The sequence below is a fragment of the Penicillium taxi genome (assembly GCF_028828555.1).
Source record: "Penicillium taxi strain IBT 34144 chromosome Unknown utg000006l_segment0_segment0, whole genome shotgun sequence".
NCBI classification, from domain to species: domain Eukaryota; kingdom Fungi; phylum Ascomycota; class Eurotiomycetes; order Eurotiales; family Aspergillaceae; genus Penicillium; species Penicillium taxi.
In genome coordinates, this window is record NW_026643208.1 from 1496372 (window position 1) to 1522173 (window position 25802).

Here is a 25802-nt window from a genome sequence, read left to right on the forward strand (position 1 = left end):
TCTTAGTCCTGCTCTCCCCCACTCTCACTTCGCACCCTCATCATCCTCTCCCAATCACTCTTCTACTTCCAAAGCTTTTGATCCTCACATCTCCCCGCTCCTTCAATCCTCTTCTTCCTCTTCTTCTTCTTCTTCTTCTTCTTCTTTTTTTCTCCCTCTCTCTATCTCTCTCTCTACTTCCCAACTACTTCCTACCCAACCTCTCTCAAACGACCTAAAAGCAGTCATGGCCTCGACCTACCGTAAACTGAAACTTTCAATGTGTTCGAACCGGCCGAATATCTCTCACCCCCGGGTCCCAGACATATCGCTGAGCTGGAGGGGCTGGGAATCCGTTGCCGTCAACCTTTTTTGGATTCCCAAAGAAGTGAATACCCATGGTCTATGGCGAGCCTTTCAGGGCGAAGGAACCATCATCACCATTGATATTTTTGATGATCGTCATGGAAATCGGGGTACCCAGGGTCGTATTCGCTTTAAGTAGGTTTCACTACTACCTGGAGATCACTCCAGGGCTCTCTTTCTCAGTATAGTCACTAATCATGTTGCAGGCCTCCCCCGTCAAATGCTTTCTGGGAAAATGGTCACTATGCAGTCCCATTGCGTATGGGCCGTATGGGCAGAGTTGAGATGAAGCTAGAGGTTAGATTCCAGGAGCAGTCCGTTCCGAGTCCAGTTCGCCCTGGTATGTCTTACCCAGCAGTGATTGTAAGTGGCTATATAAAGTCTTAAACTTCAATTTTATTGATTAGCACTAATATATATCATTTCATAAAGGAACTTGGTGTGATCAAGCTGGATTTTGGCGTCCTTATGGGCGAGTCTTCAATCTCCTCTCTGCAAACTTTCGACGTGGAAGCATCTCCGGTGTTGATGGTCGATGTCAAGCAGCGGGCTCTTTTCGTCCACTTTAAAACCTTTATTAAGACGCCCGAAAAGATAGACCCCGATGGTGAGGATGACATGTCCTCTTTCCGTCTCAAAATCGGCTTCTTCCAATTGAATCGGATCTGGGAAGTTTTGCATTCTGAGACAAAGGAGCTGTCATTTTTGACTATTCTGGACTCTCCCCCAGTCTATCATCGCAGATTGGAAGATATTGAATCCACCTTTTCTAGTGATACCATTTGGAGAGAATCGGATACCTGGTTTCGCCAAACATCCATTTTCCACAACCCTACGGTAGTAGCTAACCTGACCACTAGGCTTTACAAGCCTGGTCAAATCATTGATATTGGTAGGTTTCGTTTGCTATTAAACTCATATCTTGATTCTTACAGTTTTTAGGTCGATGGAATATGCTTAAGATAACATTTTCACCCGTTGTCGTGAACCAAAGGGTTACAAGCGTGATTCACGCAATCCTCCAAGATCACAACGTCATAGTCAAGGATGGAAGCCATTTCAAAGAGATGCCTAGCCGTGCGCAGCCAGTCTGGCGTTGGATTGACTTTACCGAAACCAAAATGGCCAAGACGTTGCCATACTCCTCAGTCCTAGAGGAATTGGAAGATCAGGATTACATCCACCTAACATTTCCAATTCGCTATCAGCTTGAAGTATGTCTCTCGTGTGGAGTTCTCTCAGAGTACAGAATGACTCGCGAGTTCTTACTGAAGCTGAGAGCTATGGATCCCACTAAGATCTTGAAATTGCTAGAGCATGTGGCTACTGGCAAGAAAACCTATATGGACGCCATGGAAATATTCTACATTCATTTTCCTAAGGGCGTTACAGACTTGAAGATCCCCCGTCATTGCTGTTTCATGCGAACTGCCCGGATCACTCCGAGTACTATTTACTATAATACCCCCAGTGTTGACGTCTCCAACCGCGTCACCCGCCGCTACAAGGAGTTTGAAGATCGATTCCTCCGCGTTCGTTTCACCGATGAAAAGACTGAAGGCCGAATCTACAGTTTTATTACGGACGTCAATGACGAAGTCTACAGTCGAATCAAAAGAACCTTGGCGAATGGCATTGACATTGGCGATCGTCACTACGAATTTCTGGCATTTGGCAATTCACAGTTCCGCGAACATGGCGCATACTTCTTTGCTCCCCTGCCTCATCTTACAGCCGACCATATTCGCTCTTGGATGGGCAATTTCAACCACATTAAAAACATCGCCAAGTATGCTGCAAGACTAGGCCAGTGCTTCTCAACTACTCGAGCTGTTCTAGGCTGCACGGTGGAGCGTCGCGTTTGCGATGATATCACCCGCAGCGGTGAATTATTCACTGATGGCGTGGGCAAGATCTCCAGTTTCCTGGCTAAAATGTCGGTGGAATCGTTAAAGATCAAAACTCCCTTGGGAGTCCCCCCTTCCGCATACCAGTTTCGAATGGGAGGATCCAAAGGCATGCTCACTGTCTGCGCTGAACTCGGCCCTAAGGAAGTACACATTCGTCCCAGCCAGATGAAGTTTGAGACAGAGTATTCTGGGTTGGAGATCATCCGTTGGTCGCAATTCGGCTCTGCAACTTTGAACCGTCAGTTGATACTTGTTCTTTCCAAACTTGGAATCAAGGACGAAGTCATTCACAAGAAACTCCGAATGAATATGGAGGGCTTCAACATGACCATGACAGACAATCTGCACGCAGCTAGTCTGCTCCAAAAGTTCGTCGATCCGAATGAAATCACTATTAAAATGAAGCGAATGGTTGAAGATGGTTTCAAACGCTCCAACGAGCCATTCATTAATGGGCTGCTAGCTTTGTGGCAGTCATGGCACTTGAAGGGCCTCAAAGAGAAAGCGAGGATCCTTATTGAAGATGGTGCAAATGTGCTTGGAGTCATTGATGAAACTGGGGTACTGAAAGGTCAATTTCGAAAGGATATGCCTAACGTCAACTCACTCACAGCAGAACGAGTCGCCGCACTCCCTGAAATCTTCCTCCAGCTTTCTCGCTTCGAGAAAGGCTCTGGTACAGAGATTATTGATGGTCTTTGTATCCTGGCTCGTAATCCGTCGCTTCACCCGGGAGACATCCGTGTTGTTCGGGCAGTCAATCGACCAGAACTTCAACACCTGCAAAACGTAGTCGTGTTCCCTCAGACTGGTGATAAGGATATTCCCAGTATGTGCTCGGGGGTGACTTGGATGGCGATGACTATCTGGTCATATGGGATAGGGATTTAATTCCTGACGAACTCAATTGGTTCCACGAGCCGATGTCCTACAAAAGTCAGAAATCTCCCGACCTTGATCACGACGTGACAGTCGATGAGATAACCTCCTTCTTTGTCATGTACATGAAGAACGACTGTCTTCCTCGAATTGCACACGCTCACATGGCATTGGCTGATCGACTTGACTGTGGTCTGACGGAGCCAAAATGCCTGCGTCTCGCACAGCTGCATTCTGATGCCGTGGACTATATCAAGACCGGAAGCGTTGTTACTATGAACCGTGACCTCCAGCCTCGCCTATGGCCTCATTTCATGGAGAAGAAGCACAAACGCCCGGAACAGATCTACCATTCGAAAAAAATCCTTGGCCAGCTCTTTGACGCGGTTAAACTCATTGACTTCAACCCCCATCTGAGCATGTCATTTGATCTGCGAATCTTAGAGTCCAAGCTTGTCCCAATCAGCGAGAGGTACCTCGAATTCGCCGGTGAACTCAAGCAGGACTACGATAACGCAATGCGGCAAATCATGGCACAGTATGAGATCAAGACTGAATTTGAAGTCTGGTCTGGTTTTGTTCTAGACCATAATTTTCAGTCCAGCGATTACAAGCTCCACGAGAGTCTAGGGAGAGTCTCCAGTGATCTCCGAAAGGTATTCCGTCAACTGTGTTGCGATAAAGTAGAGGGTCGTACCTTCAATGAACTTGCTCCCTTGGTCGTTGCCATGTACCGAGTAACACACGAGGAGACAATGTTAGCACTGGCAAATATGGAAACAGAGAAAGCAGCTGCAGCTGGACTTACCGATGAGGAGTCTGAATCGAGCGAAGAAAAAGAGCCTCCCGTCGCGATGCCTCTGATCAGTTTCCCTTGGATTTTCCATGAATATCTGGGCCAGATCGCTACTTCCAAATTCAAGTTACCGAAGACTGACCCCGATAGCGTAGTTATTGTTTCCCCTAGCTTTGGCTACATGTACACCCATGCTGAGACTAAGCGTGAGATTTGGGAATTTGACCATTCGGTTAATATTGGTCCACCTCCACCTCAGCAAACCCCCCACGACCCTGTTGCCAGTAAGATCGATAACACAGAGGTGGGCTCCGTGGTAGACTCCACAGCCAATGTGAAGGAGGCAGGCGATGTTACTCAATCAAGCTCCATTGAACAAGGAAGGGAAGTTTTCGGTGAAGAAAGCCTTGCCAATACAATGGAAGGTAGCGTACAGGACCACATCCTAGAAAAGATTGAGGGAAAGATTCAGGATGTGGTCGAGGAGAAAAATATGACCACTCTCCACCAGCTGAGTATGAATTTGGCAATCAAGTCCCTGGGAGATAGCGGACAAGAAGACAAGATCGAGGAAATGGTTGAAGAGGCGGCGAAGCCATCTGCACTTGACCAGCTGATGAACTTGGTTAGCAATTCCGTGGATGGTAGCAAGGTGGATAATATCGAGATTTTTGAGGAAAAGCCGTCCGCTCTCGATTAGCTGATGTATTTGGCTAGCAGCACCATGGGATATGGTGGACATGAGAAATATATGGATGATGGTGAGGATGAAATCCCGGTCGCCTGGTGAACTTTGCTAGTAACTGATCCATTGCACCCGGGTAGCTTACAATGTGGGATATGTGGTGGGTGGCTTTCAGACGGCTTTGGATATCCTCTTGCTTCTAAGCTTCAATGATATCAAGGTGTCGTGAAGTATAAAGTACCTACAGTCGTCAAATAAGGTAGAGATTAAATGAAATAAAGAGTCTTGCATCCGAAAAACTCTAGGTATTAGTCATTAAACTGGCGGACTTTACCTCACTATACTCAGCTTTGTAGATAATAATCTATGAACGTAGAGAGGACTTGGAATCGGCAATGATCACTATTTTATTAGTTGATGAGCCATCCTTATTCGGGTATTTCCGTTCAAAGTGACTGAATAAAATAGGCCAACACTCTTAAACTCCATCTTAAATCACTATTAGTATAATCCTTCATCGCCCTTCTTCTCCAATTGATCTATAACAGGCTCCAAAACAGCCTTTGAATGTCGCCACTTCGCTGTATCTCGGGTTCGAGCATAAAACACAGGGCAATCCATGCTATCACAACTAACCTCATCGACTACAGAAGCCCCCATGCAGGACCGACAGACCGCCTCAAGATCAACAACTCGCTTCTCAGCCCTCTGCAACTTCGAAACGACATCCAAAAGCGCAGTGTGGGGGCTCGCGAGACAATTCCCACACACGGAATTTTTCAAATCAGTCATTTTGTCCCTGCAAATGACGCATGAAGATGAACGCATATAAGACTCCAGCGTCTTTTTAGTCATTCTAAATTCCCTGCCTAGGGACGAAGACCCCGCGACAAGACGGATACGCTGGAACTTGGGCATCTCATCATACCATTGCCGAACATTTGCACCGACTAGACTGAAGATCCGTTCAAGAGGTGGAATAATGTTTTTAGTGATGTAGTATTCGGCGTCCAGGTCAATCTGGGCATCTTTAAGGAGTGTCTCGGGTGCAACACACCGATCGATTAATCTTGATCCCGGGGCACCGGTGATCACGATGTAGGGAACACGTTCACCAGTCTGTGGCTCTGAACGTGGATCCTCGATCATGCGTTTGGTGCTTATCATTGCCCCGGCTGGGAGTGTACCACGATCGCTGTAGGTGCCTAGACGGACCTCACGAGCGAAACAAAAGTCTTGAATTGAGACCCGGCCTTGCATGATCTTGCTGCATTGTCGCTGGAAGTAGGATTTTACCTGGCTAAGGTCCGCAGTGCGGAAGAGGAGTTTGATGGCTTTCTCTTCAATCTTCTGCTCTGCGGGTGTACCATCGCGGCGAACGGTTTCAATCCCCTTGGCGTCGAAATCTGGTTCTTTTTGATTACGATGCTCATATTTGAAACCAACATATCGTTTCTTGGCAAGCAGAACACACGGGTGGTACACTTTCTCAAATTTGAGCTTCACTGGACGCGGGTTCGTGTCTGTTACCGCTTTGGCAATCTCTTCGCCTATGTCAAACGCTTGATTGCGGGTGCGGCCCTTAAGATGGATAAACAGACTGTCTGTGTCTCCATAGACAACTTCAGCACCCCATCTCTCTACTGAGTGGATTAGAGCAATTGCCTTCTCAAGCGTCTCACGCCCAGTCTGCACGATACTGTCTGCGATCTCGGAGCATGGCATTCTACCAGAGAATGATGCAGAGGTGTATCCGTATGTAACGTTCGCTGTCAATTTGAGCGCTAGTTGACGGTTGTTCAACAATCGTTGTAGCATCTTGTCATCCTTTTCCGTCTTCATGCCACTTTTTACCATCACGCGAGTCTCAAGAAGTTCCGTTAGCATTTTCGCCAACAGTGACTTGCGCACTTCTTGCTTGGCATACATCATGCCATTTGGTGCAATATTTATCTTGCCTTGCAGCAGCTCCAGTAACCTTGTTTGTCGTTTGTAATCCAAGAAACCCATCTTGTCTCGACCTCGCCAGGGAGCTGCTCTTCCAAGAAATGTTGAATAGCAGTAGTTATAGGCGATCATTACGCTTGGATATAGTGATTGAAAGTCAAGAACCACAACCGGACTCGTGTAAAAGTCACTCTGTGGTTCCATGACAAGTGGTAGACATTCCAGGGCGTTCTGCTGCCCGACCTGCCTCCTGCTTGGAGACACAAGGATAAAGTTCTCTGGTTTGGCTATTCGAAACATCAAAGACTCTACTTTAAACTGAGATCCACGATAGTAGACGGACGAGAAGTCAATACCTAGCAGTCTTGCCTGCTCGCTTGTTCGTGGGACTAACTCATTGGCTTCAAGGATTTCCAGGTTCAACTGCACGCGCGAAGTGAAGTACTCCACAACCCTGAAGATATTGGATGGTTTTCCGCTCTGATACCATTTAGTCAGATCACGATGAGAATAGTGGGGAATCCGACGATGAAGCAGGTGAAACACAACATTCTCCATTGTATATTGCAACAAGCTGCTGACGTCACCTCTCATAGCACGCCAAATGTTGATTATGTGCCGTCCAGTCAACTGAATTGAGGCGGTATGATCCGACCCCCAACGGTCGTCATCTTTACCAAACTTGCCATGAGACTGTGATTTCACCCTAGAAAGCTCTTCGCACAGGTCGAAGTCGTATTTTTTCTTCGCCCGCTCAATTAAATAGCCCCACGAAGCGTTGTGGACTTCGTAGCCTGTAATGATATCCGGATCATTGAAGCGGACAATATCAACCAGTCGGTTGATCAAATCCAATTCTGTAGGCTCATGTTCAATCTCGATTCTCAAAGCCTTTGAGATTTTCGCCTCGGGTCTCGGTTCTTCGCCCTGATAGATCATTCCAACATGAACACCAGGAAGATGACTGTTGACCTCCAGATCGCCATCTTCTGACTGAATACACCAGAATAGACAAGATATCTCATCCTCAGCAGGATTAGCCAGTAGGGTTCCGCGGGTATTGACATGTAACTCTAAGCTCATTGTGCTCATGGACAAGGACTGGTGTTCCACGCCAGTTTTCTTGATCTTCTGTGAATGAGTAATACCATAAGCGTTTTTCTGCGTCGGGCCTTCGATCTGTGACATCGCCTCCTGTCTTTCTTCTGGTAATTGGACGCTGAGTTTGTTGATAGAGCGCTTCGGCGACACTTCAAGTTTTTCGAACCAGTCGATGACCTCGGATCTACATGGAGGCACTGGTGCAAACTCCCACAACTTGGCAGTGCATGACCTTCTTGATTCCTGATCTATTCTTTCCTGTCGTTCCCGGTCAAAGATAATTGGGTCATGAGCGCCAAACATTGCAGGCAGCGAAGCCGATGGATCAAACTCAGGAAGATAGTGGATAGTGTCGCTTTCCAGTCGAAACTCTCGACCGCCATATTCTCTGGGCCATTCGGGCACGTCAGTTTTTTCGCTGTAAAAGGCATTCTGATACACAACAGATGGTCTTCCAAAGTCATGCATAGTCGATTCCACCTCATTTAATCGAGGGCTGGGGAACCGAAGAACATTCAAAGATTTATGCCTTGGGATGTTAAATGCTCCATAGATTTTTCGTTTCACCTCAGTGACGTGTGGATCTAGGGCAAATGTGGTGGGTGTTAAAGAACATGCAGCTCCACTGTCATTACCAAGTTCGCTTGTCACCGATTCCGAAGGGAATGAGCTGGGCATGAGTTGAGATAACCCCAGATCCGACTTTTCAGAATATCCATCTTGACTGAATCGCTTGATCGTTGATGGGTCGTGGGATTCTTTCACCACCGGAAAACTGATTCTGTTTGGCGCGTGCGCCTTGGGCCGAATTGTTTTCTGGGACGATTGGGATGACATTGATCTTGATTGAGATGATGGAAGTTCGAGATTTTGGCTCCTGGTCTCCTCCTTTTTCCCATCTTCATGTTCGGAAAACCCGTTTTTTTCGGACAAATTATTCGACACACTGGGTGGCACATCGCTCCAGAACCTCGGCTTTTTCACTGGCAGTGATATGGGATCAGCATCCACAGGGGATGCTCGTTTCATGTCAGGTTCGCGTGTATAATTCACAGCTAATCCCTCTTCATGCCGAATATCTGGCCTCATAGTAGCTACATCTGGCTGAGAAAGATCATCGAAAATATCATCGTTGAAGCTTTCATCCACTGCAACTCTTTCTGCAGGTTTTAATTCATTGACAAGATCCTCTGATATATCATCCAGCTGATTCGAAGATTGAGCATCAGGTTGAGAAGGTAAAGCGATTTGCTCGTCCACCAAAATCTCAGCCGTCTCATCAGGCTTCAAGTTTCGGTCATCATCTATTCTGTTTGGGAAAAAATCCTCCACACTACTCAAAGCTGTCTTAACACTTTTTGCATGTTGGTCAACATGTAGGAATGTATCGAAAGAAATATTCTGTTCGTTGTCGGTACGTCTCTCATCAGCGGCCATCTGAAAAGCCATGTCTTGGAATTCATCCTCGTGTATCCAGCCTCCCTTAGCCTCGTTTCTGGGGTCGGCGGACATTGATATCAATTCCTCCGGGCCAAATGGAGTACTTCCAGGGTCAGTGATTCCTATCAATTTCTTACGTCTCCTTGTCTCATCCTTCCACAATCCCGCCATACTGGGAACCAGCCGCTCGTTAACAGCAGCCGGTCGTAGTAATTCCGTAAAGTCATGATGCAGCGATCGTTCCGAGATTTCAAGTCGATTTAAAATATCTTGCACGCAAATATCTACCTCTAGAGGGCAGTGACTTTGTTTTTGAAGGGCCGGATCATCAGATATGCTATCGGGGTTGATAGAGCGGTCGTGCCACCGATGATCAAGATTACTGAGCTCAAGCCACTCTGGGACTGGTCCACGGAATTGGACTTTGCTGCAGTTCATGTATGTACACCCAAACAAGTTGTAGTCGCTCATAAATTGTGGAACATACTGCATGTGACTTTCGTAGGGCTGCAACGGCCGTTTCATCACAGCTCCTTGGTGCAATAGGTCGGCAAGGCGATTAATGTAGAGGGGATTGAAAAGATAAATCTTAAAGAAGAATCGGTAGCCAACATGGTAGCCGTAGAATGGAATTCCTTTGACCAGACTAATATGCGCGACGAACGCGGTCCTTTTATCGTAGGCATTCCGCCGATAACTGACAGCCAAAGCATGGTCAATCGACAGGTGGATGGTACTTATTGCAGAGTTTACTGTGGAGAGAAAACAGCTCAGTATCTATCCACGAGTATAGTTTCGAGTATAACATTATAACATACCGGCCTCTGGTTCCAAAGACCCGTTGTATTCGATATAGAGGTAAGGAAATGCGCCATGTATATGCGCACAGACTCGTTGGCCAGTTTCAGTCGCACCAAACACTCGTACCACAGGCACTTTGGGCTTGAATTTCTTATCCAATACGCCATCTCCAAAGGGCAGCGGAGGATCTAGCGCCGACGCGGTCGCCTGGTAATGATCAATGCAGTTGAGGCGAACACAAAAGGGCTCCATCGATCCTATTAGATGCGAAGAAGAGCATCAGCAACATCGCGCAAAGAAGTAGCTGATACTGTAAATGATAAACTGTAGCGGCAACCCTTTAATTAATGACGGCCGCGACTGTCGGTCCCTTCTTTTGACGCGCGCCAGACGCCTAGTCACGTGATGTTTGATTGCCTCTCATGCCGAGCACCGACTTTTCCCTTCTATGTCATCTTTCTGTACCCTCAGAGTAGTGGAGTGCCTGGATTAGTTATATTTCTTCTTAACCAAGATTTCAATCTCAACTTAACTCCCTACAACCTCTCTTCGGCGCACCCGATCTCACCATGTCACGGAAACCAGCTGATGTGGCGTCGAAAGAGCGCAACGAGTACATCCCATCATTCATTTCCAAGAAGCCATTCTATGTCGATGATGAGACTGGAAATGATTACCTGGAGCATCAGCGTCTGCAGAAGACTGCCCAAGACCAGAAATGGTATGACCGGGGGAAGCGCGCTGGTCCAGCAGCGACCAAGTATCGAAAGGGCGCATGCGATAACTGTGGCGCGATGACACACAAGACAAAAGACTGTCTCAGCCGACCTCGAAAGCAAGGTGCTCGGTGGACCGGCAAGGATATTCAAGCCGACGAACTAGTCCAAAAGGTCGACATGGGATGGGATGCTAAGAGAGATCGGTGGAACGGCTACGACGCCAGCGAATACCGTCAAGTCGTCGAAGAATACGAAGAACTGGAATCAATGAAACAACAAGTTAAGGAAAAGAATAAGCTCAAAAAGCTTATGGATGATGAAGACGGCGAGGACCAAGCAGATACTCGCTACGCCGAGGAATCTGACATGGGCCGACACCAAAGTACGGCTACGCGTAACCTACGAATTCGAGAAGACACAGCCAAGTATCTTCTGAATCTGGATCTTGATTCCGCCAAATACGATCCGAAAACACGACGAATGGTTGACATGGGTGCGCAGGATGACCAAGCTGCTGCGCTGTTTGCAGAAGAGAACTTTATCCGTGCCTCTGGCGATGCTGCCGAGTTTGAGAAAGCTCAAAAATATTCATGGGAGTCCCAGGAGAAGGGCCAGGCCCACATTCATCTACAAGCCAACCCCACATCTGGAGAGTTCCTTCGGAAGAAAGAGAAGGAAGAGGGCGAGACTAAACGCCAAGCTGAACAGAAGGCGCTTTTGGAAAAATATGGAGGCAGTGAATATCTTCAAACTAATCCGCTACGCGATACCATGATTGTCGAAAACGAACGCTTCGTGGAATATGACGAATCCGGTGCCATCAAGGGTGCACCCAAGAAAGCCACTAAATCTAAATACCCCGAGGATGTCATGGTCAACAATCATACCTCGACATGGGGTAGCTGGTGGCATGATTTCAAATGGGGTTATTCATGCTGTTTCTCGTTTGTGAAGAACAGTTATTGCACCGGCGAAGATGGAAAGAAGGCCTTTGAGGAAGAAGGCAACATGTTGTTGCTATCAAATAACGATCCTGAAGAATCTTGGACTGGCCAGCCTGCTGACAAGGATGAAAAGAAAGATTCAGAATCCAACGGGAAGAAGCGAACTTTGATGGAGTTGCAGTCTGGGATTACGGAAGAAGAAATCGAGTCATACAAGCGAAGCCGGGTGGCTGCTGATGACCCGATGGCTAATTTCGTAGATCAAGTCTGATCTGGTCAATTTCCTCCATATTTGTCGTTTTGGGCGTTGAACTATGTACAGAATACCCTTTGAGAATTTACTTAATGCGATAAGAATGACTGAGAACTCGACGGTTGCCTACTACCGCCTGCAATATTTCTACTTTCCACACTCAGTAGATCTGAAATTCAATTGATATTAAGTCATGTGATCTCGGCGCATGGATCATGATTTGTCATGAACCTAGATCTCAAAGTCACGGGACTCAGGGCTTGTGCCCTGGCCTGCCCACATCTCGCTTAGCCGTAACTTCACCACCAGCGGGAACCTTAGATACGCCTAACGACGACGACACCGACAACAGCCCTTCAACGGAATTGCCAGGTACGTTTGCATGCTGTAGCTTTGCGATCCTGTCCCTTCTGCTGTTTCCGTCCACTAACATATCGTCCTTTCGCAGTTCCTTAATTCAAAATGAGTACGTTCTATGTCGAAATATCGCGCGAACCTCCGCACCGTCGAAATCGTCCAGCAAACTAACAACCTCTGCAGCTAAGGGTACAGGATCTTTCGGAAAGCGCCACAACAAGACGCACACTCTCTGCCGTCGTTGTGGTGAGTATTACACCTCCCCGATTTTTTCTCATATCCACCCTGGACCGAACAGTCTCGAAATTTCACACAACGCATATGTTATGGAGAGTTGAGAATGACTTTACGGATACCATGGGTGGAATTGGGCTGTTTCAAGACGGGACAACCGCTGACTGGGTTTCTTTTGCGATCACAGGCCGCCGCTCTTTCCACATTCAGAAGTCCACCTGCTCTGGCTGTGGTTACCCTGCCGCTAAGACCCGCAAGTGTACGCATACCCCATCCCTGAGCTGAACATACGAACTCGACCCTTCGATATGAATATGGAATCATGGAACCGAACTGTTAGGCTTACAAACTTTTTATCTAACAGACAACTGGTCTGAGAAGGCCAAGCGCCGCAAGACCACCGGTTCCGGCCGCCTGCGCTCCCTGCGTGATGTCCACCGCCGCTTCTTGAACGGTTTCCAGACCGGTACTCCCAAGGGCGCCCGTGGTCCCGAGAACCACTCTTAAATTTTTCCGTTGTCCAATTCGGCGTCGCGTTTTTCGTTCACGGAGAGGCTGGAAAAGGAATGAGGGGTGGCAACCTGGCATGAAATAGCCTAGCATTACGAGATAGAACATACTCGAAATGCAAAATGGCAATTCCGGAATATGAACGCTTTTTCCCGTGAGCTAGTATGTTGCGTCAAACCCGTCCTTTCTTTCCATTCTCCTTGGAGAGACAACAAAATAAAATCGAGTCTGAAAGGCGGGAGAAAAGTTACGTTGGAATGTGTTGCATAAAATCAAGGGGAATACTCTTATGAATTTTCTTTTTCTTCCCGTTTATGGCTGGCGAATATCCCCCATGTCGTGACATACAAATGCGAAGATTTTCTCTTCCTGACAATGTCTGTTCTAAAGCTTCTACGTCGAGCGTAGCAATATCAAGATCATATCTTGGCTCATATCAGGTAACTGCTACCGACATGCAAATTCAGGATTCCCCACGCCCAAAGACCTTGACTCCACCATCTCGCTGGATGTAGTACAGCAGTTCCTTTTCATCCAAGTTCTCTTCGGTCCATCCACCGCCTCGGCTGATCCTCAGCACACCACTCACATCTCTCGCGGCTCCAGTCTCCAGAGTGCGAAGCTGCATGACAGACCGAGCCCGATGTGCCAAAGCGATAGCAAATGCTGCATGACCAGACTCTATCGGCGAAGCTACCTGCATCCTGGATGCTGATGCGTTATGGACCAGCGGCGAGTCTGCAGCCAGCGTCATAACAGTAGCATAAACTTTCTAATGACATAATGAGTACTTTGTCAAGGTTCAAGTCAATAGATAGAGACTTACCTCCTGTAGACCCTTGATCCACTCTGTCATTTCTGTAGCTCCAATATCCAAGCTTTCACCTGTAGCTGCAAGCAGAAGATCTGGCTGGTCGATGATGAGTAGCGCCTTTTCACCGTTTAATCCCATGATAACGTTGATAATGTCGTGCTCCAGAGCATCTAGCGCAGCAACACCACGTCCAGTGAAATGTAGCTTCTTTGCAATTCCAGGCCCCGTCTGTGTCTGCTTTGGCACATTGCTTCTGTCTGTCGGTTGGGTTGGGATAGGTGACCTCCCTGGTACTGCACCCGCAGACCGAAGTGGCAAGGTTGTGCGCACCTGACCAATATTGACAGCAGGCGGCGTAGACACACTTGCTGGTTGAGGACCACTGAACAATTCACTCAAACCGTCCACAAATGCAAATTCCTTCTTATCAGTCAAACGACCAAGGTCAATGCCCTATTCTTTGTCAGTACATGAATTTTCACAAAGCTTCCATTAGTTGGAAGTGAAAACGCAGTTAGATATACCAATCTTTTAGCCTCAGCTTTCCAAAACTCCCAGCCTCGTAAGAAGCTCACTAGTACGACTGGTCTTTTGCTGCCATGTGGTTCATCGAAGCCAAGTGATGCATTGTTCGATTCCTGTCTAAGGGCTGCGTGTAGAAATCTCAACACAAGCCAGTTTGATGTGGCTCCCAGAATAGATGATATCAGTGTGAGTGAATTCTCAGGCTGAGATGATACATATGGGGTGATGAGGGGTGGTAATGGCGGTTGAAGAGGCATGGTTGCGCAATTGCCTGGGTTCACGCTTTGTTGTTAATAAGAGTTGTTGATGCTGCAGTATCATGCAAGTGCTAATTTTTTTCAGAAATAATCAATATTATTTCCCATGATCGTTCAGCGTTCAATGTTGTGAAGTTGTTGGAGGTGAGAGAAAAAAATGTATGGGGGGTGTGTGATTGGTTGGTTTTGATGTTCCCGGCGAACCTTGGAAGATCAGTATCAGTTTGGGTGTAGGAGGATGGAAGGATGAAGGGAAGAGGTTATGGTGTTTAATAATAAATATAAGCATGTGGGCGCTTAAACAGTCCAAGTTCAATGTTTGAATTTCCATGTTAAAATAAGTAAGGTTGACGTATTCTTTTTTTGGTTTACCAACTGCCCGTCCTGACCTTGTCTAAATATACTTAGGTATACTTCGATTTTATACGGCGGAAATAAATGTCCCCGATGACAACCTCGGCACCTCGGGCTACAGCTCAATTCATATACTAATTAATACTTAGATCTGTTTACTGAATTTCAGTTAAAATACCTAAAATCAGAATTCATCACTCTCCAGGCCTTAATTCTCTTCCCCGGGACTGGAAATCACGGCATCCTGCCTGAGGCACACACTTTAATTTTTAAACATCACATGACTGTTTCCCCACTATTGAGGGGAGTTTGATATGGCTTCTTACCTCGTAGTCCGAACTGGTCCGGTTGTAGTGGATCAATGAATGTTCTAACACTGATCGTAAGTGATTAATATATCGCCTCTAAAAGGAACGACCGTTCCTTCTTATTCGCTTGAATACTCAACTTCCGGAACTATACAGTAGCCGGACCGAGAGAAACGCGATTTGGTTTTACGGCGCGCGTCGAATAAGGAGGAATGCAAGGCTGTACTAACTATTGAGAAAGATGATTCCTATGCTGTGTCATGACCAAAGTTACATACATTGGACATAAGACACAAGAGACTTGACTTGCCTCAAAAGATGGCTAGTACCCGAGACTCCCATTCGTTCGCTGTATGTATTCGATGGCTTGCGGCCCCACAAGAAACGGTTGCAGGATCAAAGCTAATTAGATGTAGTGCGATGAATGCCGGCTGCGGAAGTCGAGAGTATGTATCCTGTTATCCGAGGATGTGATGTATCTAACCCGTACTAGTGTTCGAAAGAGCGGCCGATCTGCTTGCAATGTCGACAGTTGAATAAGGAGTGCAAGTATAGTCCGAAGGTGACAAGAAGTCCCTTGACAAGACAGTAAGTTATTGTCACGAAAATTATGCACACTCGGGATTAACAATCGCAGACACTTGACCTATGTTGAAGATCGGCTGCACTCCTTTGAAACAGCTTTAAGCAGGCTATTCCCAGGCGCAGACTTGGATGCCACTCTGAGACTGCTTTTGCAGAACCAGGATGCTCAGCCAAAACAACCTTCATCCAATTCTTCGTCAAGACACTCAACTCCGGCCAGACCCGAAGCGGAGCGTGTCGAGCCAGCACCAGAGGCTCTTCCACAGCAAGCTGATGGGTTTGACTGGGCTGAGAAGGAGCTCGCTTTGAGTGATGTGACAGATGGAATGGCCGCATTGTCCATCAAACCAGAAGGAACTGGCTATTTCGGTGCATCGTCCAGTGTCGTGCCACTAAGAGCACTACTTGACCATGGGTTTGATTTGAATATCCCAGTCCGATCATCAAGATCAGGAGGCGTGCCTCTCAAGGCACAGCTTTTACAAGGTGCACCGTCCGGATTGATTGAACAGGCATTGATTGATGCGTTCTTCCTCAACTATCACACCAGCTACCCATTCATTCATGAATCCACCTTTCGGTCACAGTTCCATGACCCATCTCTACGTCCTCACGGCACAGCCTGGCAGATCCTACTCAACACGATCTTAGCTCTGGGGGCATGGAGTATTGGCGACGACAGCTCCGATCTCGATGTCACCTTTTATCAAGAAGCTAGGACCTGTCTGCAAAATGCAACTGTATTTGAAACGGGAAACTTGACACTTGTTCAAGCACTGCTATTGCTGAGTAACTATGCTCAAAAGCGAAACAAGCCCAACACCGGCTGGAATTATCTCGGACTGGCTGTTCGAATGGCTATGAGCCTGGGTCTTCATAAGGAGTTTCCAGGATGGAAGATTAGTCTCCTTCAACGGGAGATTCGCCGTAGACTCTGGTGGGGCGTGTTTATTTTCGATAGTGGCGCCGCAAAAACCTTTGGCAGACCCATTCTACTTCCGGAAGAATGTGTCATGGACGCAAAGCAGGCTTTGAATATTCATGACGACGTATGTCAGCATACATACACGGACATCAAAACATCAGCTAACCACCTGGGCTCTAGGCTCTCACATCCGCAACAACGTCAATTCCCACAGAATCGGCTGGACCGACTCTATACACTGGATTGATTGCACAAGCTCGTTTCCATCTTCTTACCAATAGCGTTTACCAGCGTCTCATTTCCAGCCCTAGTATCACACCCGAAGAAACACTCAACCTCCAGAAACCCATGGAGGAATGGTATAACAGTCTTCCATCATACCTCCACTACCCCCTGCAACCTCTTCTCGTACAACCAACTCAACCAGACGCAGACCGTCTCGCTCTCGTCCGCAACCGGATTCTTTGGCGCCACTGGAACCTGCTAATCCTGATCTACCGACCCATTTTACTCCGCTGGTCAGCGCGGAGGTGGGGACCTGTCTCTGACGGGTCATCTGTCAGCTCCGAGAGCTCGAACGAAGACCCATGTGAGACTGAATGTCGAGTTCGCTGCTTGCAGAATGCACGATTGACAATCGCTTCCATTTCTGAGTACATGGACCGTCACGTATGCTCAAGAATAGGCGCTTGGTATATGCTTTACTTCCTCTTCCAGGCCGGCCTGATTCCCATTGTCTTCCTCATGACAGACCCTTCGAGCCCAGAGGCTCCTGGTTGGATCGAAGATATCAGGACGACCAAATGTATTCTCGCACACCCGTCTTTCGGCAGTAATTGTTTCGCCTCCCGTTGTTTAGAGGTCATCAATCGCCTTCTCGGTCCACCTGCCGGGTCTGTTATATCTGGCCTCCCGGCTGAGGACCAACCCCAGCCATTTTACCAGCCGCCTGTTCAGGGATTCGTGTCATTCCAAGAACAGCTGTTCAACGATACTGGGTTTGGGGCTGGTTTGTTCCCTGAGCAGCAAATACCAACACCGGGCGCCATGGACTTTTCCGAGTGGGTGAACTTCCCACCTCCAGGCTGATCTTTTCTTCCAAAGTATTTTCTAAATATTTATATACATAGTTAGGGAGGATGGACAAATGAATTTGTTTAATATAAAGAATTTCGAATGTACATATTCATATAGATGAGGACTTTTTAGATTCAAGCTCCAAGACAGGAACTCAACCACCCAAACCAACCACTCGGCCTCTGAACCAGAGCCAGAGCCTCCTCTTGCTCAAAAGCAGCCTTCTCATCAACCTCAACCCAAGGCTCATCCCGATACCTCTCGGTCCTAAGCGCAGAGATAGAAACAACGTTCAACTCAAAATCCCCCTCCTGTCCCCCAAAAAAGCTCCGAACCATAATCGCAAACCTCTTAACCCTCTTCAAATCCAACGGCTTCACATCATCCCCTTCAAGATCGCGCCCCCGATACGTGGCCCGGAAATCACTCCATTTGAAGAAAAGCACAGTGCCATTCTTTCCATCCTCAGCGTTAACCTGGAAATCGACCTCCCAACTCACAGAGCTAGCTTCGCGACCATCGGGCCGTTTCGGCAGAATCTCGTCTTTGAGCGTGAGAGTGTACTTGCGGGTATCTGCGCGCTCGAGCACTACTTCTATTCCGTCGTAGGCCGATATATCCCAGGTTTGCTCTGTGGTTGCTGTGCGTTGGGAGGCAAAGCCTGCGCCGCCTAGGGTTTTTATGTCGAGATTTCCGTGGAATTTCGCGGTGAGGGAGGTTGGGGAGCAGGTTAGGGTTGAGTGGGAGGAGCCACCGCGGACTCGGTCATCTGAGGATGTCCATTCTTTTTTGGACCATGCGCTATGGATTTTGTTAATTGAGTTGGTTAGGAGGATATAGTGGGTATTTACCGGGATCCACCAAATAGAGGGAGGTGAGATGTTGCCATTTTTAGATGGACTTGTATTTCTAGGTTTGTTGAATCTAGATCGATGAATCTGGATTCTGTGAAGAGTTAGCCAAGGCGGTAAGAACGGGTATGGCGTCATACTATTCAGCAGTCATTTTAACTATTTATGGGGTAAATATTTATTTAATTACTAACTATTTAGGTAGACCTGTACGGCGTACTTTACTTCAAAATCAGATCTATTATAATTTGCTAAAACAATAGCTCATACTCTTAGCTGACCCAATTTGACTCCTTACTGCTAAGTCAGTATTACACATGACCACGATCACGTCAGCCGGTCCGATCCATAACTAATCGACGATATGTAGGTTTTTACAAGCTTAGAAAGCGGAATAGTAAAGATGACTAGGATGTTCAAATGGATGGTTTATATGCTCCGTTTGAAGCATATACCAGAAATCCAAGATTCTAGAGCGTCCAAGATACTTGCGCCGTACGTGATTCTAAACTTGACCAGTTATACCCCATACCTAGGTACATGCCAACATCATGCATTCGTACCAATGTGACCTGTACGCGGGGCAAGATAAATATTGGAAGCTGTGCATTCGGTGGGGAAACCACAAATGATCGATTTCATCCCAATCTAGGTCCCTGGTACCTGCAAATACCTGGTATGATTATATCCCTCAAATGACAGACAAGGAAGTCTTTGACAGGAGTACACCCGGGGTAGTGCAAGTCGTACAGATGAGAAGGTTGTTGTGGTTATTGGATAGAAGGTAAGGATGTGTGTATATCTGACTCAGATCCCTGGAATGTACTAGGTAGCTAATGTAGCAGAGTAATAAAGTACCTTTTTACATAATTTTATAGTAGTCATCTCGGAGATTTAATGGCCTGATTTGAGGTGAGTGAATGTGATCTAAAAGACAGAAGTGTAAATAAATGGCCAAACAAAGTGTAGCGTTGGATGAGAGAATTGACTATCAGAATCAGCGAGATTGAGCTCAAGGTTGTGCAAGGACAAGTGAAACACTCTCATATCAATCAAATCAACTAACTATTAGTAATTATGATAGATCATAGTCTCTCCCTTTGACCCGGAATTCTCCGCACTGAACTGCGCATATGAATCATGAGAGGTGCATGGGAAATATTCCCTTTATTTACACTATTTACTTTATTTACTTTCTAACATTCTCACATTCTAACACACACGCACACACACACAGTCTCACTCTCTTCTTTCATTTTCTTAATCTCCACCTTATTGCAATACAATCTACGCATAGGCCATTGCATTCATCGCATCCACCACAATGTCCAAACCCCTCCGAGTCGGCATCCTACTAGCCGACATAGTCCAACTCCTAGACCTAGCAGCAGTAGACCTCCTCTACATGACATCGCCAGAATACCTAGTAGACCTAGGTCTCCCAACCCCCCTAATAGACCTAGGTCGACCCTGTCAAATCCACTACATAGGCCAAAAGCAAATAAACGCCCCATTAACCTCCCAAACAACAATCCCCCTCACAAACACCCTCACGGATGAAGAAGTCGCGCCAGGAAACCTAGACATACTCTACCTCCCCGGCTCTCCACCGAAGAACATGCCCCCGCCAGAGGCATACCTGGATTTCCTGCGTCGACACAGCGATGCAGGCGTTACCATCCTGTCTATCTGCACTGCGGCGCTCATCGTCGCCCATGCGGGCCTTGCTGCTGGAAGGACGGTTACTGCGCCACGGTTCCTGATTCCTCAATTGCGGAAACAGTTTCCTGACGCTGTTTGGGACGATAGTGTACGGTTTACGCGGCATGGAAATTTGTGGATGAGTGGTAATATTCCCTTTCTACAATCTAGTTCAGAGGGTAGAAGCTAATCAATGTTTTTTTCTCTCTCCAGGTGGAATTACGAACGGACATGATCTTATCGCCGAGTATCTGAGGGTCAATTATCCGGCGCCGCTCGTCAATACTATTCTTGCTGCTGCGGATGTTCCTTTACGGCCGGCTGAGTATGAGACTAAGGCTACTACTGATACTCTGTATATGGTTTGGCAGGTTATGAGGGCTTTACCTTATACAGTTGTGAATATGGTTGTCAATAGGGAATATACGAGGGTGTAGGCGTCTTAAGCATTAGTTTGAAATATCCATCTCTTCTCCAAGAATATTCCAAGGATTGTAGTGAGTACGAGATTGATTTCCACATATTTCAAATAAGCCAGTGAACTTTTCACATCTAGGCATTTATTCCGAGGTTAGAAATATCCGAGATCTACGTACCATGAGGTTGTTCTGAGAGGTAATGTAGGCCATTGGAAAGCACCTGCAGGAACGACCTCGTACTTCTTACAGTCCTTAGACTCCCACAAAAGACCAAACGAAAGAATCCCAAATATAACAAATCACATCTCATTCGCATCTAGGTAAAAAGTTAAGAGAGTCATGAAAGCATATCGGATAAAAAAAAATCAACAATTCAACCGACGTCATCCCTCGGTCCATCAAAAATCATCCACTTTTCCCGACCTCACTCGATTCAATTCAATTCCTCGCCTATTTCTACACCTTTATATTCCTAATCCTAATCCTAATCCTAACTCTGCAATCATAACCAGAATGCCAACAAACCTCTTCATCCTAATCTTCACTGCAAAGCCCCTCGACTACGCCCGATCCAGACACACAGCGCTATACTTCGAATTCGAACCACAAGCAGAAGCCGAACAAGCAGCCGCAGCAACAGAAATAAGCGTAGAAGACGCCCGCGTCCATGCGCATACCTATGCTGAAGAAAGGGTTTCTTCACTTGTTATGGAGATTAAGGGAGAACCCGGCTGCTTTTCCTTCTTTGAGCGTGTTAATTGTGCTGTGCCTGTTTTTGAAAAGGGTTAGTTTATCACCTACCTCATCCCACTTTGAATTTGTTGTTTTCAAATCAATCGGAAGGTTGATTGGTTGTTGAGATTGGAGATTGGTTAGAGTTGAATTGAGTCGAGTTGGGCTGAGCTGATTCCGTTTATAGATCTTGCACGTGCAGTTCGCGTCGCTTCAATATCAGATTCAATATCTATCTCCGCACTGAGAGCGACTGTTTCAAAAACGCCTATTTTAGATGGTGAGCGGGATTGGAATAGTCAGAATTGGATTGGTGATGTACTAGGGCGGTTGGCTGATGTGGGATATTTGGATTCTGAGGTTAGGGATCGAGGGTTGGATGAGATGGTTGATGTTATTTTGGAGGCTGGGGATGAAGATGTTTAGCTTTTTTTTTTATAGACCGAGGTCTTCCAAGGTTGTTTGATATATGTAATTTATCTGAATATAAAGGGAGTAATTTTGCTTTTAAGACTGTATTTATCCGTGGATGCAAGGCTGATATCATATGGTCATTGATAGTTGCAGCTTATGCATATTAGGTAGTCCTACTGCAAGCATCCTATTCCTAGACTCAACTCGAGTAAAGGATGGAAAATAAATTCAGAAGGTAAGAAAAGGCCAATTTAGTATAGGCGTAGTTAGGAAAGAAAAGATAAAGTTGATGAACACGCTCGATAATTCAAAGCGCTGCACCACGCTAAGTCAGGACCTGTAAAAAATGATACGATAAGAGGTAATTCCAGGTAGAGCCCGATTCATACGAAATAAGATAATAGGATTGAGACGTCCAGCATTCACTGGACTGACTCAAGGGTATGAGATAAAGATTATAACTGAAAGGGAGGATAGCTGGGGTGTGCTTCGTTTTTCATCTTCTCGCATCGCTAGGCTCCCAATGAATCGGTTCGAAATCCTGATTCTGGAAATGGGCCTGGTTGTACGGTGAACTGGATCTGTCCAGTTAATGAAAGTGTCCTCCTCTCCGACAAGAAAAAGAGAAGAAGGGGGGAAAACAAAACGAAAAGGATACTGACTTTTTAAAAGGAGTCGTCACTGGAAGCGAATGGCTTAGATTTGGTTTCATGACCAGTGGATTTAAACGGATCTGTGGTCCATCTGTTGACCTACTCGGCAAGGTGGTCATGGGCGGTGGTGCTGAGGGCAGTGGAGATGATGAGACGGGGAGCGAGGGAATGCGAGAGTGGCTCTGCATGGGCGAATGGTACATTTCCTGAGGGGGAGAGACGGGGAATGGGCTGGCTGGAGTTGGGGAGACGGAAGACAAGGGGGACATTGGAGCCATTGCGAAAGCAGGGTCGGTCATGAGATTTGGGATGGACATTAGGTGTGGGCTAACATCAAATGAGAGAGCACTTTGGTCCCAGGGGGAATAGTTAGATGTCATTCCGTATTGGTAGTTGACCACGGGAGCCATGTTTACAGTTGGTTCGGCGCGGTAGAGGATATCGTAGTGGCCGCTGGAGAGAGGTTAGAAAAATGAAGGGAGACTGGGGATACTGTACAGAGGCTACTCACGGCCTGTATAGTAATCTTATTGTGGCTCCAAGAGGGCAATTTGGAGATAACTGATGCGGCGTCACGGTATCACCCTCACTTCGGTCGAGGTAGAGAATCTCGACTCCGAACCCGGCATTTTCAATAACGCCGTCAACCAAGGCTTGCAGGCCATACTCGTCGATCTCACTTCTGACCGTTTCTATCCGCGTGCTGCAGTACTGATCTAAAGGGAGGGGGAGAAAAGCTTGATATCGATGTGGGTTGAGTCTCATCCAAGCACTGGTCAAAAGCTGCGATAGGTTAGTCGTGCTAAGATGATCTTTCTGCTGGGTTCGTTACTCTGAAGTGTGTGATGACGGCATTCGAACTGTATTCGTCGTTGAATGCATTGACGAGAAAAGTCTCGTCTTGTTCGCCATTCTGAATGGCAGCGAGGGTTTGTGCGAAGATCTCTTCGGTGGCATCCACGAATATCTCATATAGGTGTTCTGACTGGCCAACCTGGTCGAGAAGAGTGCTGAGTGACTTAATTCGGGCGAGTTCCTGCTGCACACGTATGTAGTCTCGAAGGGTGAAGAGGGTTTCGAAATAACCAAAAGCCACAGCTGGACAAGTTAGTGATAGAAGCTGCGTTGGGTTTGATGCTGCCTACCTCGCCAGCCACAATTCCCATCGCCTTTCATTACTCGAGTCATGGGATGGGTAACTGTCAGAGCCTATTTTTTTTTTAAAAAAAAAAAAAGTCAGATCAGACGCATGTACAAGAAGACACAGTAAATCTTACACTTGTCTTAGTTACAAGAGTAGGGTCGGCATTGGCATAGTCGAGGGCAATGCTATGACTTGACTGTTTATTGGAGACAAGAGGACCCTAGATAGATCAGCCCAGGTCCAAATAAGAGCAACAAGCTGGACCCACCTGAACGTCTGGCTCAAATTCATTTGACAGTTTCTGGAATCTCTCCATCTCATCGGGAGAGAGGGCATTCATGTTGGCAGAGTTACTCATGACGGGTGTATCACCTAGGGGAAGCAGAGCGGGGGAAAGAGCGATAGCTTCCCGATAGTAGACGTCAAACTTGTGTTTTTCCGGGAATGAATAGTGGGGACTGAAATGATTCCAAGGACGATTTGACAAGGACATCGCATACGAAGGATTAGGAGGGAATGATTGGATTCTCAAATATTGGGTGTGCCCGCTTTCACGACATCTGGCATATGGTTAGTAAGGAAGTGAGTGTGGTATGGAATGAGGTTATATACCGGCAACAGGTGGATTGAAAATTGAGAAATGTTCAACGCTAAATCTAAATCTCAGCGGGGGTGGATCTTAGTAAATTAGGAATAGAAATAGGAACAGAAATAGGAATAGAAATAGAAATAGAAATAGAAGGATAAGAGAGTAAAAGATGCATGAACAGATCGGGGGCTAATAAGAAATAGAAAGTCATGTGAACAAAGATCATGTTCGAATCAAAGCATAATATGATGTCAACAAGAGAAGAAGAGGAAGAAGAAGATCAGATCATCCTCTTACCTCTCTGGTCCTCGAACCACTTATGATCCACCTCAGGGAAAAAAAGAGAAAAAAAAAAAAAAGAACAAAAACAGGTGACATAAAATAGACCGATTGGAACCGATTGGAATGGCAGATAAAGGGGGGTGAGAGAGGACACGAGCCTCTGTAGTATCAAATCGAGGAAAGCGAAGAAGATCGGGGAATAGAACTCAGACCTTTTTTTATTTTTTGCTGCAGATGATCTAGGGGAAAACAGAAGAGAAATGAAGATTCAAGATGGAAATGAACAAGGGTGTAGCTTGTAAGGCTACTGTTTTTCTCTTTTTCTCCTTTTCTCTTTTTTCCTCTTTTTCCTTTTTTTTTCTCTCTTTCTTTTCTTTTCTAGATCCACAATATTTATTAAAATACTGAGAGGAGGGGTGGAGAGGAAGAAAAGAGAGGGGAAGTAGAAACTGATAAGCGCTCTAAGAGGGGAAAACAAGGGAAAAGAAGGGAAAATAAGAAAATAAGAAAATAAGAAAATAAGAAAATAAGAAAATAAGAAAATAAGAAAATAAGAAAATTAGAAAATAAAATAAAACGCACATCAGTGGGCCATATTGCCCATACTTACTATTGACAACACATAAAAAAGAACCACTTCTATTCATAACCTCTTTCCCGGCCTCCGATGTTTCTCTTATGTTAAGCGCGCGCGGAAATTAATTCCTGGAGTGGAGAAGACCTCGAGAATACAAACTAGTACTAGAACCAGTATTTACTGTACTCGTCTAGTATATAAATATGTATCGTACACAGTAAACCCCAGGTAGATTCTGATTCTACCCAAGTAGATTTAGACTATACACTTACCTACATCTACCTATGGATATAATATATTTACCATTATTTACTATATCAGAGAAAAGAAGCGGGGGTTTGTTTGCCAGAATCCACCGCAGTGGCCCATCATTCGATGATCAAGTACTCATGCACCAGCTGGTTGGGTCCACGATAAAATTGTTCTTTTCTTTTTTATCCCTACAGCCCTAGCCAGAGCTGAGCTACCCCCCTACCCATTTAAATTTACTTTTTTAATTGGTCGGAGCTACCTTCCTATCGACTGACTGGACCCCAGGTACGAGAGTAGATCACAGGCATACCTTGCCTTATACCTAGGTTGGTATCGATAAAACCTTGGATGTAATACACAATTAGATTCCACTTTTCAGCCTTGGAATATACTTTGTACGTCGTATACCATTGATTTTGCAA

General features: G+C 46.2%; 10 protein-coding genes across 10 annotated transcripts; 6 read left to right on the forward strand and 4 right to left on the reverse strand.

Annotated features, from left to right (window-relative positions):
- Positions 1 to 226: 226 nt before the first annotated feature.
- N7495_009659 (RNA dependent RNA polymerase) lies at positions 227 to 4630 on the forward strand (the record flags this gene model as incomplete). The annotated part of the gene is made up of 5 exons (XM_057212310.1): positions 227 to 480; positions 552 to 708; positions 778 to 1237; positions 1288 to 3044; positions 3086 to 4630. The coding sequence occupies 5 exons, from the start codon at positions 227 to 229 to the stop codon at positions 4628 to 4630; spliced, it is 4173 nt and encodes a 1390-aa protein (XP_057059173.1).
- A 486-nt stretch (positions 4631 to 5116) lies between these two features.
- On the reverse strand, positions 5117 to 10156 carry N7495_009660 (DNA-directed DNA polymerase zeta catalytic subunit REV3; the record flags this gene model as incomplete). Its single annotated transcript, XM_057212311.1, has 2 exons — positions 5117 to 9855; positions 9922 to 10156. 2 exons carry the CDS (start codon positions 10154 to 10156, stop codon positions 5117 to 5119), a joined length of 4974 nt encoding a protein of 1657 aa, XP_057059174.1.
- Positions 10157 to 10473: 317 nt separating this feature from the next.
- On the forward strand, positions 10474 to 11838 carry slu7 (mRNA splicing protein SLU7; the record flags this gene model as incomplete). Its single annotated transcript, XM_057212312.1, has 1 exon — positions 10474 to 11838. The coding sequence occupies one exon, from the start codon at positions 10474 to 10476 to the stop codon at positions 11836 to 11838; it is 1365 nt and encodes a 454-aa protein (XP_057059175.1).
- Positions 11839 to 12282: 444 nt separating this feature from the next.
- N7495_009662 (60S ribosomal eL37 domain-containing protein) lies at positions 12283 to 12918 on the forward strand (the record flags this gene model as incomplete). The annotated part of the gene is made up of 4 exons (XM_057212313.1): positions 12283 to 12286; positions 12361 to 12423; positions 12476 to 12670; positions 12776 to 12918. 4 exons carry the CDS (start codon positions 12283 to 12285, stop codon positions 12916 to 12918), a joined length of 405 nt encoding a protein of 134 aa, XP_057059176.1.
- A 466-nt stretch (positions 12919 to 13384) lies between these two features.
- On the reverse strand, positions 13385 to 14517 carry N7495_009663 (uncharacterized protein; the record flags this gene model as incomplete). Its single annotated transcript, XM_057212314.1, has 3 exons — positions 13385 to 13693; positions 13748 to 14188; positions 14260 to 14517. 3 exons carry the CDS (start codon positions 14515 to 14517, stop codon positions 13385 to 13387), a joined length of 1008 nt encoding a protein of 335 aa, XP_057059177.1.
- Positions 14518 to 15497: 980 nt separating this feature from the next.
- On the forward strand, positions 15498 to 17778 carry N7495_009664 (putative C6 transcription factor (Gal4); the record flags this gene model as incomplete). Its single annotated transcript, XM_057212315.1, has 5 exons — positions 15498 to 15530; positions 15596 to 15625; positions 15673 to 15767; positions 15817 to 16813; positions 16870 to 17778. The coding sequence occupies 5 exons, from the start codon at positions 15498 to 15500 to the stop codon at positions 17776 to 17778; spliced, it is 2064 nt and encodes a 687-aa protein (XP_057059178.1).
- Positions 17779 to 17900: 122 nt separating this feature from the next.
- Positions 17901 to 18655, reverse strand: N7495_009665 (CIA30 family protein; the record flags this gene model as incomplete). The annotated part of the gene is made up of 2 exons (XM_057212316.1): positions 17901 to 18567; positions 18618 to 18655. The coding sequence occupies 2 exons, from the start codon at positions 18653 to 18655 to the stop codon at positions 17901 to 17903; spliced, it is 705 nt and encodes a 234-aa protein (XP_057059179.1).
- Positions 18656 to 19941: 1286 nt separating this feature from the next.
- N7495_009666 (uncharacterized protein) lies at positions 19942 to 20755 on the forward strand (the record flags this gene model as incomplete). The annotated part of the gene is made up of 2 exons (XM_057212317.1): positions 19942 to 20464; positions 20532 to 20755. The coding sequence occupies 2 exons, from the start codon at positions 19942 to 19944 to the stop codon at positions 20753 to 20755; spliced, it is 747 nt and encodes a 248-aa protein (XP_057059180.1).
- A 495-nt stretch (positions 20756 to 21250) lies between these two features.
- Positions 21251 to 21526, forward strand: N7495_009667 (uncharacterized protein; the record flags this gene model as incomplete). Its single annotated transcript, XM_057212318.1, has 1 exon — positions 21251 to 21526. One exon carries the CDS (start codon positions 21251 to 21253, stop codon positions 21524 to 21526), a length of 276 nt encoding a protein of 91 aa, XP_057059181.1.
- A 946-nt stretch (positions 21527 to 22472) lies between these two features.
- On the reverse strand, positions 22473 to 24173 carry N7495_009668 (OTU family ubiquitin thioesterase; the record flags this gene model as incomplete). Its single annotated transcript, XM_057212319.1, has 6 exons — positions 22473 to 22989; positions 23048 to 23319; positions 23369 to 23634; positions 23682 to 23745; positions 23814 to 23900; positions 23949 to 24173. The coding sequence occupies 6 exons, from the start codon at positions 24171 to 24173 to the stop codon at positions 22473 to 22475; spliced, it is 1431 nt and encodes a 476-aa protein (XP_057059182.1).
- Positions 24174 to 25802: the final 1629 nt, after the last annotated feature.